This window comes from Blennius ocellaris (assembly GCF_963422515.1).
Source record: "Blennius ocellaris genome assembly, chromosome: 6".
Lineage (NCBI taxonomy): Eukaryota > Metazoa > Chordata > Actinopteri > Blenniiformes > Blenniidae > Blennius > Blennius ocellaris.
In genome coordinates this window covers 10714141-10728241 of record NC_137655.1, presented here as the reverse complement: position 1 = coordinate 10728241, position 14101 = coordinate 10714141, and the positions used below count along the sequence as shown (strand labels likewise).

At 39.6% G+C, this 14101-nt stretch overlaps 1 protein-coding gene across 1 annotated transcript; it reads right to left on the bottom strand.

Moving 5' to 3' along the window:
• Nucleotides 1-1807: 1807 nt before the first annotated feature.
• On the bottom strand, nucleotides 1808-13644 carry spopla (speckle type BTB/POZ protein like a). Its single transcript, XM_080497673.1, has 12 exons — nucleotides 13516-13644; nucleotides 12355-12434; nucleotides 9700-9817; nucleotides 9293-9414; nucleotides 8703-8854; nucleotides 8476-8603; nucleotides 6464-6641; nucleotides 5969-6024; nucleotides 5720-5842; nucleotides 4018-4160; nucleotides 3830-3883; nucleotides 1808-3324 (listed from the first exon to the last, which is right to left on the bottom strand). The coding sequence occupies exons 3-12, from the start codon at nucleotides 9775-9777 to the stop codon at nucleotides 3180-3182; spliced, it is 1179 nt and encodes a 392-aa protein (XP_080353799.1). The 5' UTR covers nucleotides 9778-9817; nucleotides 12355-12434; nucleotides 13516-13644; the 3' UTR covers nucleotides 1808-3179.
• Between the last annotated feature and the right edge of the window lie 457 nt (nucleotides 13645-14101).

Here is a 14101-nt window from a genome sequence, read left to right as displayed (position 1 = left end):
ATTTGCCTATTCCCTTTTAATTCATATCCAATACTCAAGCATGTGAAAATATTTGTATTTTGTGCTTCTGGTAGGTTCCTAAGAATATTGTCTATATAGTCAGTTTAAGTTTACGGAGCTATTTTGTCAATCAGGTCAACAGGGGTATATTTTTTTTATTCAAATATATCTCTTTGAGTGACATTTGTGAGTGTGTGATGACAGCATGTAATCATCAAGAAGGAGAATCAGTGGATGAAAACCTTATGAGGGAAGAGCTTTCATTAAAAAAGCTGGTACCTAAATAACCTAAATGAGAAGAGGTGGCTGAGAGGATGAAGATATTAATTCAAATATTTACCTTTTTAGAGAATCAAGTTATATTCCAGCAGATAAAAATAATATCCTCGACCTCTGGTTTACAAGCTACATTACAGTATATTTTGTAATTGTGACTAATCATAACTTAGACTGACTTCATGATCAGTTTCACTTTCTCCGTTTCTTATTCCAGCCTACTCATTTCAAAATGTCAATTTGGTGTGGACTATCTTGAGTCAATTCAACAATTGTGAGTCTGTGATAATAACAAGCCATCATTAAGTCTCCAAATTATGATCGAGAAGAAGAATTAAAGACAAAGGTAGTTTTAATAGAAACTTAATGGAAACTGCCTAAAAGTGGCTTGGAATCATTTCAAGTCCATTATTTAGTTTAACATGGTGAATTCGGCTGAATAACTGATAGCTATAGTGAGGAGTTAGTATTGTGTCCTTTGGAAAATCACAACTTGAGTTTATTTTGTTTATATTTAATCACCAATAAAATGTGGTGTGAAATGAGACAGAGACAGAAAAACACACACTCAAACCGGAGTACGCCGAGAAGACCAACTTACTGAGATGCAAACCCCACGCAGAAATCCCCACACATGCCGAGAGAAATAACCACTACACCACTATGACAATAGAACGACTTCAGTTTTTGTTTTGTTTTTTTAAATAAGAGTATTTAAGGCTCTTGATCATGTTTCACTTATATTCTCTAATTGCATTACTATAATGAATCTTGAATAGGAAATTGAGTTAAGCTCATATAAATGTTGACTTTTTAAGACCACCATTGTGCAAGGCTCATAAGAGAAGCATTACATTAATGGCACATGCAGCAGAGGTAATGTCTTCTGTAATCATCAGGCTCCGTTGCTTTTATAGTCTCAGTCCACTTCTTATTCAACAAGCTTGTTTCCTCCAAGCGCAAGAAAAATTTCAATTTTTGACAATGCGACTGCAGGCGTCTCTTCTCACAGGCAAAGCGGTTAGTGAGGGGAGAGAGTGAGACGGAGGGAGGGAGATAAAAGGTTGGAGAGGCGTCCTGCAGCAGAGATGGTATCGCCTCTTTTCCTGGGATCTGTGCTGAGAGAGGCGGACGAGGATCAGCGATGATGAAGACGTCTCTTCCAGCAGGAGCGAGCCGCCTCATATTCGCTTTAATTAGAGCCCGCGCTGAACACTCGCACATAAAAAAAGGGTGGAGGGTGAAGTCTTTCATGCGTTGTAAAAGGTTCAGCGCTTAACATGGCACTATGCTAATGCGGCTTAAGCTCAGTTTCTTTTGATTATCACAGCGTCGTTGTTTTCCAACAATTAGAAAGGAAAAGAAGCACCTCAGCCTGACATCCACATCCATTAACACGACCAATAAAAGAAACTGTGTGGAACTGTGTAAAAAAATCTGACTTTGCACAAAGTTCAACATAAAAAACAAAATTAAAAAACTGAGCCACACCAGACTGCTGGAAAATGTTTTAATGGGTTAATGCAGGCGTTCTTGCAGACAACAACTTCATCTTTTTTTTTTTTTTTTTTTTTTGATTCCAAACAAAACTTCAACATCTCAACATGACGCTGAATGGTGAGTAATATCATGTAAAAATGATGCTACTCTTTTTAAATTTACAAAATCCTCGGAAGTGTCTGTGTCACACCACACTACGTACGAGACGGACTGAATAAACATGACAAACCCCCCCCCATTCAAACACAGAATAACATTGCCGGTAGAAGTGATGCTCAGCATCCTACAGATATCCAAGCATGTTAAGAGGAGATTTTTGCACATACTCAATTCATTTCATTCTGCACAATATATGTCAAATAACTGCAGAAAATGAATTGTTGGAAAAAGAAAGAAAAAGAAACTTTGTACTTGGACACTTTCTTTTGACAATAACATGACCATGCATTAGTCTCTCCACTTTTAGTTAACCACAATATATTGAGAATATATAATATTTGCAAGTTGGCGATACTAAATGAACAAATTCTCAAAATTTCATCTATAACAGTTCACAGACGTATGATCTGGAATATGTCGTTCAAATGGGAGACTGAGTAAATACTTCCATATACTTCCAATGTTGTAATATATTAGGGCCAAAGTACAGACACTTTTCTGTCTTACATGTTTTACAAGGATTGACACTGGGTCTTCATAATGGCAGATAACTATTTTCCCCCACAAATATGCAACAGAACGGACTTTCTTGTACATTGGTCTTCTGAAGATGGTTCAACTGTCATTTACATAGAAATGGTGCCATCAATATGGGGCATATGCATCTTTTAAAAAGTGTAAAGAACTGACCTTGCACTGAAAGTGTTCATGCTTTTTAATGTCTAGTCACAAAACGGGCTAAACATTACAAATATATAATATTTCCCATTTAGTTAAACCTTTGTTACGTTCCTATAGAACTCCATATCAAAATGACTATTCATGGGAACTAGTGCAACCTGGAGGAGGCCTGGTCTTTGTGACAAGGCAGGCACAGAGTAAAATAGACAAAGTACTCTAGAGCAGCTCCAGAGCAATGGCAGATATATTAAGGCCATTTTCAAAAATTACAGGAAAAAAAAATAAAACGTAGCAGGCAGCTTGGCTTGCCACCCAGGCTGAAGTGAATTCAGTTTAGGGCAGCAAAGCAAGCAAGCAACACCGATTGAACCAATTTTTTCCCCAATCCATTGATGTCAGTCTTCAACGTGCCAGCCTCCCCACATCCCTGGCCAGAAAGCTCCACTCCTCTTTATTCAAGTGTGTTCAGTTTTGGTGGAAATCAGAGTGGTACCCTCACTAGTCCTTCCTTTGTAAACCCATGCTTCACACCTCCTGTAAAGTCCTGGGGCACAGTCGGGCAGTCAGGACTGTTTTAGACGCTTCCTGGGAAGACCGAAGGGCGGGCACTGTGCTGAAGCCAGGGCACGAAAGGCTTCGGCTACCAAGTGAGGATGGGACTGGATCATTGACTTCCAGCCCGCGGTCTCCATTATATCCGTAGCATGACTGTAAGCACAGACAAAATGACGCTCAGACATGATAATCTGCACATTAAAAATCAATAAACATAAATGAGATTGTAATGACAAAGCAAATAAGGGGAGGATTTGATTTGTGAGCTGCATGATAAACTCGGAAAAGGGCCATTAGTGTTTTCTGTAAGCACGCGTAAACTGAAATACAAGGGGAGACTGCCTTCATGCTGGGAATACAATGAAAAGTTGGACGTTTCAAGGTGTCCTATGAGACTGCACTACATCATCTGCGAGAAAAACTTCTCACAGCGACCACCTCCCTTCTGCTTAACATTCTACCAATATTCCATTTCCAGGGTTTATCCAAGTATGAGTCTATTAATAACTTGGATACAAAGATATGGAGCCTCAAACTGAAAAGGCAAATAGCACTCTGTCTGCCCGAGCTAAAACAATGAATTCTAATGCATCTGGTTGGGGTACGAGATAAGAGCGTGTTATTAATCTTGTGTCACATATATCAGCTAATTACATACTTGCTATTCCAGTTCTTTCCATCTTTACAGCCCAGCTGTCTCAGGACACTGCACCTATGGCAAGGAGATAAAAAGGTAAGCATTCAGGGCTGGTAAACAGAAATGGCAGCAGGAATTTATCACCGGAGGTTTTTTTTTTTTCTTCTTCAGTTTTTTTTTCTCTCTTTTTTTTTTTAAGCGATACTTGCCTGTTGATAAAATCTATGGCTTGTGCTTTGAGCTGCTCGGCACTGTGCAAGTCAGCCAGGATGAGGGTGTCGGCCACATTCTCCACTGAAAGGCTGTTGCACAAGGCCTCTTCACACATGACCTTTAAACGCTCCAGAGCATACTGGGGGTGAGGGGGAAGTGGAGGGGGACACGGAGAGAGAAGCGGTTACAGCATGGATGCCAGGTAAATCCTCACTATTGTAAATACACGCAGACATGTTTAATTATTGCATCTCCACTGGGAAAAGGAGGAAGAAAAAACAGGGGGAAAAAAAAGCATCCAAAATGTCCTGGTCATTCTCCTCCTGCATGCATCTTTCAAATTAAAATGACTCGCTCGCACTAATTTTAGCACGACATATGTTATACATCACTTAAACAATGATTAGGTTCATTTTGAATGGGCAATTAAGGTAGTCCCTCAACCCGCTATTCACTTCAACCTCATCCATCAAATCAATGATCAGTACAATATTTATAATACACTTGGCTCGCCCTGAGATAAGGCAAATCACAGGAGTGAATTGGTAAAAAAGTGAAATGATTTGGGAGGTTTTAAAAAGCTTTACATCACTGACTACAGATGGAATATCACAAATTAAAAAAGAAAAAAACACAACAAAAATGCCTTAAACAGAGAGTTGGGGATCCAGAATATTTATAATTTTTTATAACGCTTCCATGTGAGGTGATGAGACAATAGATGTTCCCGATAAGCACAGACCACCATGGAACTGAAGATGCATCACAATATTGAGTTTGACAATATTTAAGGAATAGTTTTGATTGCATTGCAACAAAGAGGACGGACAGAATGACTGATGAACAAACACACAAGAGCTCCGAAGTTGTTTTCTTATGGTTTGTCTATTTGATTGATTTAAAAAAAATGGAGAATATTTAGTGAGTTTGTATTTTTGCTTACGGAATGCTGTAGTGCTGCTTACAGCAGAAACCTTCCAAATAAAGTGGATCAGCGTCACAATTTAACAACAAAATCTGTCAAACCTGTCAAATTGTAACTTGATAAGGTACAAATATGTATTAAGTAAAAATGCAGCATATTGTCAAAATGAAGTTGCGTAGTATATGAAATGTGAGTATATGAAATCTTTTGCATTTAAGAGACGATTCTGATTGGTCTGTGAGTCCCTATTACATCTTCATTCATCAAGATAATTACCACGGTAATGTTTTCAACTCTCCACAATAATGAACGCAGCTTTACAATTTTTGCTGAAAATGTTAGAAAAATGGGACCAATGATAGAAGGACCATTTGTACAACATCTGATGAGTTTTCAATATTTAAACTGTCATATTAGTTGCAGGGAGAAGAAGAAAAAAAAAAAGAAAAAAAAAATACACACGTCCCTGAAAGCTGAAGGACCTCAACTGTTTTCACACGGATCTGGCAGCCCATTAAATTCAACCTGGTTTTCTAAAGGGTTAGTGTGAAGGGTTTTAATCTACATGTGAAGCGACGCCAGCAGACCGTTCTATCTCCTCGTACACAGCAGACAAGCCAACAGTCAGTCACGTAGTTGTATTGTCACTAGAAACACGGTATAATGTTCCATGGTTCAAAGTGATCATTCTCTCACTGTTTAAAAGACCAACACAATTAAAAAATTCAAAGTGTGACATGGTGATGTGTAAATGAGAGGCCTTAGGTACTGACTTTATCTGCAGCTGCCAGCAAATTGTCGGCCATCTTCTCCAGATTGGGGGCCTTCCCTGTGTAGATGAAGCCCATCATTTCCTTAAAGACATCTGGATCCACGTCGCTGATGTCCACACGATTCTGGAAAACACACACGGGTTTCCGTTATTCCAAGAGCTCAGCGCAGTAGCTTGAGACATAATGAGGTGGTAGAAAAGCCGTAGAATAAGTAAAGCAAGAAAAGCATGACAATGAAAGGGTTCTCACCTTTTTACTCTCCTCCATCTCATGTTCAAACATAGCGTTAAAAACCGGAGATCTCGCTGCCAAAAAGACAAACACACCTTCATGTTAGGAGACTTAAACGGCAACAAGAGTAACCAGGTATACAGGATTTACTTCACACTGTGCCTGTGCACCACTCTTCACTCTTTAGTGAGGATTTCCTTCGGGCTATCACCTCGTCTAATGGACATGAGAAGAGAGTCAGTCTCTAAACCACCTGGATCCCACAGTGATCTGGGTCAAGCAGGGCCAAGCAGACAGAGCGCGGTGGATTTGCACTCGCTGCAGATGCAGGCTGATACAAATCAAGCCAGAAACACAGACACCTCCGCAGCCTTTCCAGGTGCGAGTGGCGCTCCACAGGAGCACATTAAAAAGAGGCAGAAGGGTCTATTTCAATTGCCATTTTGGAGACTCGTCTCCAGCTTGCTGCTTGGTAAAGTTTTGAAGTTTATGGGGACGGTGGTGACCTCTTACCTGCCAGAATGGATTTGTGGGCTTTGAACTCCTGCCCCCCCACGTAGAGGCTGCAGTCCGTGAAGCGTGAACACTCCCACAGGTTTCCCAAGTCGTCAGACAGCTGACACTCCGGCACCTTCAGCATGTTCATGTTCGACTGGCCCGAAATGTTCACAGAGTCCTGCACGACGCTGACCTGTGCACACATTGTTGAGAGGAGATCAGACTGAAGTCAACATGCTAACGGGAGACCAGCAGCAGACAGATCACAATGCATTGGGAAACAAGCTCATTTGTGGCTAATTTGCTGCTTTAAACATATGTTGGAACTTCAGAGTGGGAGGAACTGTTGCTTCCGAGAACACAATCACTTGAAACCAAAATTAATTAACTCTGTTGCCATGCCTAATTAAAGGGAAAAAAGGCATTTTGTTTTTAATTTGAATGCAATTTGTTGATCAAAGTGGCAATTTCCCAGAAATTGTTGAATCTCGCCAAAACTGCTGGCTGCTGCATTCAAATTCAGGCAGTATTCAGGCAATTGTATTTACATCAAAATTCATTGACACTTCATTTCGCTGAGCCCCCGAAAGAACATGTATTCTTCCCGACAAGCCGAATATAATTATTTCCAACACAAGTGTCTCTGTCAATGATGTAAAACAGTGGAAGACATTTTTCTTGCTCCGAGGTTGATATAATTTGACATGAATCCTAAAATTATGTTACACTTTGGCAAATACTCAGGATTATATCTCCTCCGAGAAGTGAGAGACTAGATATGCTAAAGCAGTGGTGTCAAACTCATCTCAGTTCAGGGGCCACACAGAGACTAATTTGATCTAAAAAGAGACCAGGCTAGTAAAATAGCCTTTTAAATAACAACTCCAAAAGTCTCCTTTGTTTCTGTGAAAATAAGCCAACATTTAATGAAAGTTAAATTTTTTGGAGCAAAACAACTGCATGTTCAACATTATGCAATGTTTATGTCAATGTCCAAAATACATGTCCTCTATCTGCAGCTTGTTTTTTTTTTTCTTTAAAATTAGAAGCTTCTAAAACACAACATGACTTGACTCAACCTGCCACAGTATTTCCCTTCAGGTTCATCAATGCAAACACCATTTTAGGACATGTGTGTTTTCAAAAAGATACCAGCACAGTAAGGGTTGAATACTTTTCCCCTGGCAATGACAAAGCTTGTAAGGCCAGAACAGAACCTCTTACAGGCCCATTATAGCCCACAGGCCTTATGTTTGACACCGATGTACGAAGACTACTTAGTTGAATCGGATGAGTGAAACAATGTTTTTGTTATAACATTTTTACTTAAATATAGAGCAACACAGATTGTTCCAACGAATATATTTCTTCACTTCTTTTGTCAACAACAGTTGAATCCAATTGTGGAAAAATAAATAGCACCAATTGAAAAGCAAAATACAATAACTTCACTGAACAGGAACAAAACAACTTCCAGAAATGTTGATTCTCTGAACCACAGAAGCAGTGCTGATGGTTTTGTGGCTCTATATTTAGTTTTTGAAAGTCTGCTCGGACTCACACCACAACGTAAATACAAGGTAAAAATAACCTCAGACTTCAAGTAAAGAAACAAATATGTAAAAGAAGCCAAAAAATTAAAATGAAGTAGATGAGGTATTTCCATGTAGGCTCTACAATATGATTAGTATGTAATTATAGTTGTATTTTGTATATAATTGACATTTACAATCATAAGTTGCTACAGAGAATGTCCAAATTGTTTTAATCTGCATTTCAGTAGCTTCAGTCTGCTAAAAGAGGAATTTTGTTTTTCACAAGTTAAGTTAAATTAAATGTTGCTATTAAAGATGCAATTAAATGCTTTTGAGAATAGTAGTTTGGACTTGAGTATAAATTAAGCAACGTGACAGTGGTTTCCTGTGTGAACTCCTATGTTAAAGAGAATCCTTGCAGCTCAGCGTTATTTCAAATTCAGGTTGAAGTAAAATCAACAGTTCAGATCGACGTGTTGGCTGCTCCCTTACCTCACAGAACAGGGTGAGCTTGTCGTCTGGTAAAAGTCCGTTGGCTTCATCAAGGAGAAAATCTCTTCTTATAAATTTTTTGAAGCCCCAGTCTTTGCCCTGGACAAATCTATATGCTCTTTGGCTTTCTGTGAGCACATGGAAAGAAACAGAAAGGCCAAGTTGGTGATATGAAGTAGGAAAAGGAAGAAAATCTAGAGAGTATGGTGTATTAGTTTGGTACTCACCCATTGCTTTCGTCTCTTCTCTTTTAGCGTTCAGCAAAGAAAACTTGAACTTTGCTCTGACTTCACTTTTTGGACAGCTAACAAGAAGTAAATACAGTGACAGGTAATCTTTGCTTTCATCGTCGAGTCCTTTTGGATTGACTCGCAGACACCTGGGGAACGAATTAACACGCACACGCGCACACACACACGCGCACGCACACGCACACGCACACACACACACACACACACACACACACACACACACACACACACACACACACACACACACACACCACACACACGCACACACACACACACACACACACGCGCGCATCAGTAATCTCACAAGCTCAATATGACACTGAAGCTTTCATTACATTTGTGAAAAACAGCCTACGGAGGGAGATTTCTGCTGCTCCGAGGGACTGCGAGGACAATTATCATACAAGAGCAGAGTTTTTACACTCATACAAAAACAAAGACTTTCCAGTGCCATTCATAGTTTCTGCTTCAGAGGCAAGAAAATATAAAGAAGCTGACACAACTGAATGGTTAGATTTAGGGGGAAAAAATCAAGGATTTCTAAAAGAATTCTTTAAAGCACAAACCACTTCATTTTGTCATTGGGGCCAGAAGAGAAAGTTGAACTCTTCAAGACCTCCCCCATTTCTTCTCTGCAAAAGCTGAAGTTGTTTATGGTCCACATGTAGGAAAACTTCACAACCTTGACCTGAACCAGAAGGAAAACACACAGGAGAATCAGAGCACAGCAATGTCAGTGTCTCTTCATCACAATTTACATGGTTTGGAATGTTTGACTCATAATTACCAGCACTGTATACATTTAAAATCAAAATGTTTATAAAGTAAAACAGCTAACACTTCTCCACCTATTGTCTGTAGGCTCAATGAACAAGCAAAGTAGGACTAGGAGGAGTTAATGAGAAGTGCTCATTAACGTGATCGCATACAAAAATTCACAGACATGACTCAGCGAAGCCACTGGTGTCCATACCTGTGTGTAACACCAGCTCTCTGCCACAGGTCCACTTGACATCTCCCCTGGAGGAGGAGGGGTGGGAACCCGTGACATCCCAGGCTTCGTGGTACCACTCGCTCTTGTCCTTAAAGTTCTGATCGAGTCGAGGAACATGAAAAAATTTTTTTTTAAAGGCAGTTTTATTAATTAAGGGAATGCATTTCACCCCTTCTGTTGTTTCAAGAAAACAAAGCAACTATGGGATTTGAATAAAAATGTATATATCCAGACCCCCCAAAAGAAACAACTTAAATTAATTAATTTATTAATTAATACATAAAGATGAGCTAACAGCACAGCTTCTCTCTGATGAAGCCATTTACATGCATGTCACAAAAGCTTGTGCAAAGCTGGTCCCAATCTGATTTATTGCAAATGTGATATCCTCTGAAGACACCAATGAAAAGTAGCCAAAATATATGAATAAAACACAAAACAAAACTATCAATCACAAGTTCTGCTTGGGCATTTGAAGTTATCAAAAAAGCTCTCTGACAGAAGCAGCAAGTACGGCCTGTCTGAGCTCAGTGGTCAGATTGTACTATAAAAAGCTCAGAATGAGACTCTTAAACATGAACTTTGATCCACTTTCTAAGAGATGCATGATATTGAGACAACATGTGATAAAAGCAATTGTTTAGTGTTGCAATTTTGATAAACAGACAGATTATGAGTTGGCATGTTTGCATATAGTGAATGCATATTGCATACGCTGATATTGCTACGTCGATAAATTTGCGACATTTTGTGCAGCCCTCATGTAAACAGCATAATGCGATAAAATCTTATCAGATAATAGCAGTAGAACAGCTCAGATTAACACACCTTGGGCTGCACGACATACAGCGGATTAATCGTAGTCACATTATTAACATTCACAATGTACACATCGCTAAAGGGTGCAATAAACTAAAACTGCATTTGGACAGCAATGTGTCAACACATGTGCACAGATGTACCATAATGTGTTAATGTAACTTTAAATGAAACAGGTGGCAAAAGGTCAAAAGTCCCAAGTACAAAAATTAAGGAAAGAGGAGTTAAAAACAACAGTCAACAAACTGATGACACATTTGAGATCAAAACGAAAAAAAAACAAAAGTGCTGGATGGTTAAAATTGTTCAATAAGAGAAAGAGCATTATTATAAGAAAAAAGATCCCAAAAAGCAGCTCCAACAGTTCCCCAATACTCCCATGTCTTCATGCATGTATCCCAGTTTATTTGAGATATTCGTCACAAAACTGAAGCAATGTAGTTGCAACATGGGAGAAAGAAAAGACAACATGCAGTGACAAAAAGTCGACCAAGAGCCACTTGGAGAGTGAAAAGGAGACAGATTTCATGATAGATTAAATGAAAACCATGTGAGAGAACATAATCATTTTTAACAATACCAAAACTTTCACATGGCTACATACATACTCCTAATGAAATCATATAATACTCTAATGCACTGAGACATGCTCACCAGAATATCTTCAATTATCTCACTTCTGGAGTGCATTGAATAATTACTTTGATGCGATTACTCTTACTTATTACTTATGCTCATGTAAACAGGCTCACTGATGAGACTGCAAATTCAAATAATTGTATGAGATGCTGATGAAATGTTTGTATGTTGTCATGTAAAAATCTAATTGAAGCATTGCCTCATTTTGTCTAATTCAATTCTATTTCACACAACTTGTCAATCACTCCCTGTAAGGATTCAAACCAAGCAGGAATGATGCGGATGTATCTCTCCTTCAATGGATTGAAATGAGTGAATGAATGAACAAAGAGCATCTTTAAAAAAACAAAACAAAAATAACTTCTGGATATCAACCCTGTGCAGAAAACAGTTTCTGAAACAACACAGAATCCTTTCACTCAAACATTGGGGGCATTTCAGTCACAAATCAGTGCAGCCAATATGAAACCTGGCATGTTGGCACAGGTACACGCTCAACAGAGCTGAATGGCACTGTGCTTTTACCCCCACCCCTTATATGACAGTAACAGAACAAATCCTCTTTCAGACAGTTGGGATATTTCATTTCTTGAAAACAATGCGCGAAATGCTGAACAATGTCTTAGTAAATGGAATAAACTTTACAAAACTTTCAATGCACCACACACAAAAGAAACAATCGTTGAAGCAACAGTCACAAAAGCATGAGGATTAGCAGACGGACACGATGAAAATGTTAAAAATCCAGTTCTCCTGCCAGAGATCCTCCCTGGAGTTCTTGTTTTCTTTGTGTGACTGTTCTGCAATTTGATTTCCTGCCTCTGTAAGTTTGACAAAACCTCCTCACTTATTGTGTTTAATCTATCACTTCAAGTACCCAGCTTAAAGCAAGAAACATTTACAATGAAATACATTGTACTATAATCCTAGTAGCATACATGTATAGCCTGTGATGGCTCTATTAACACACTTGACAACAGCATGGGCTACAGTCAGTCTATAAAAATCGTTATTGGAGTGCACAACCATGTAAATAAACCTGGAGCTGAGTGTGCCCACATTTGCCTGCAGTGACTTGCAACTTCAACAACCTTGTTGTGCAGCATGTTGTTTCAGACTAAGTATGAAATCTGATGAATGTTGGCAAGTCAAATACATAAAAAATCTTCAAATCACCTCGTTAATGGTTGAAATGTGTAAAGGTGGAGCTCTCTATGGTTTCACTGGATCCTTCATGGCCCCATCTTCATGACACACTACAGAAAGAGACAGAAACAGAGATCAGGCCTTAAAACATGACCTGAACAACTCACGTAAGAGTAACTGGAGTGGGATAAGAGAATGACAACTGGCATGTTTACCAAGGAAATCAAATTGTTGAGAAAGTGAAACAAAGAGAGATTTGGAGCTGATAAAAATCACTACAACGCTACGTTATGAAAAACTGAATGCATCACATCACATCAGGGAAAACTAGACTGTTAGCCGAAACTGGCTCCTCAGCTCGGCGCTTTCTATTGGGGTAAATGTAACAAAATGCAGACTTGTGGAAACAGTGTGCGGATGATTTCTCATTCAAAAACCATTAGTTTAATCACAGGAGCCCGGAATTCACCTGCAACTTTGACAGGCTAACATATTAGCTGGAGTTGTGCTAGCTCGCCTTCAACACAACAGTGATGCTGCGATGCGGACAGACAGCTCACTGGCCGGATAGCATTAGCTCAAAGTTAAATCGTTCACGCTTCACCTCAGCTTTAATGCCACCCGGGATGTAAATAGACAACATGAACCAGTGAAGAATAAAATCACAATCAGAGCAACAGCCTAACATGTAGCCGACACATCAGCTAAAGTGTCAACACCAATTCCCAGACCATCATCATCATCACCACCAACGTTTCAAGTCCAGGCGTCTAAGAAGAACCCACTCCGGCAGATTTGTGTACAGTTATGGCCATCGATAGATTTGTGTAGGAGACTTATTCGTCCGATAATCTCATTCGCGGGATTGACAGTAACTTCACGTTAGCCTTAAGACGGTAAACACAGCGATCGGCTAGCAGCGCAAAAAGACACGGCGTTAGCAATAAATCTGACCGCGTACCACACAGCAGGCTAACATCAGTTTCTCCCCGGACGCAGCAGCTACTGGCCGGGGATGCCTCGAAGTTAAATCGGTAGCGTAATGTCTCGACAGAACGGTTTGCCGGGGTAAAACAAAGGGCCTTCCCTCTCTACTGTGGCGAGATGCTAATCGAGCTAAAGCTGCTAGCCGCAGCTAACCTCTGCACTGACTGCTCACAAAAAGTTTAAAAAGACGTGGTGGCGGCGTACCTTTCAGTTCTATTCTCCCATGTACACCGAGTAACGCATGTAGCTTTGTGTTACACTTGCTCCTTTTACGGTCCGTCACTTTGAACTCTTTTTCATTCAGTCTCTTCACAAGGTTTCTTTGTCTAGTTTATATCTGAGCTAGCTTACAGTTGTCTAGCTGGCTGCTAGCTTAACGAGCTGGGAAATATAGCTGCTGCGCATGCGCGGAACGGTTCCGCTTCATCTCGCTACCAATAACAATAATGATAATAATAATAAAAAAAATAGTAATAACACATCAAATAATTTGATTTATTATCTTGTAAAGAAATCAAAACATCAATAAAGACTTCATTGAAAGAAAAATAAATCTTCAATGTGCGTGGGTGTTAATGCTCCAAGTGAGATATTGTCTGGGCTTTATCTTTTCACTCATACAAACTTCCTAAATGTCATTCTCAAACGTTCTTCTGGCCCAGCAGCATCATGATGTCATACTTCAGGCAGCCTCCATGTTTCACAGGCATGATAGTGACCATGCAGCTCAGGCAAGACACATTTTTTACATAGCACCGTTCAGACACAAAGCAACTCACAGTGCTTTCCA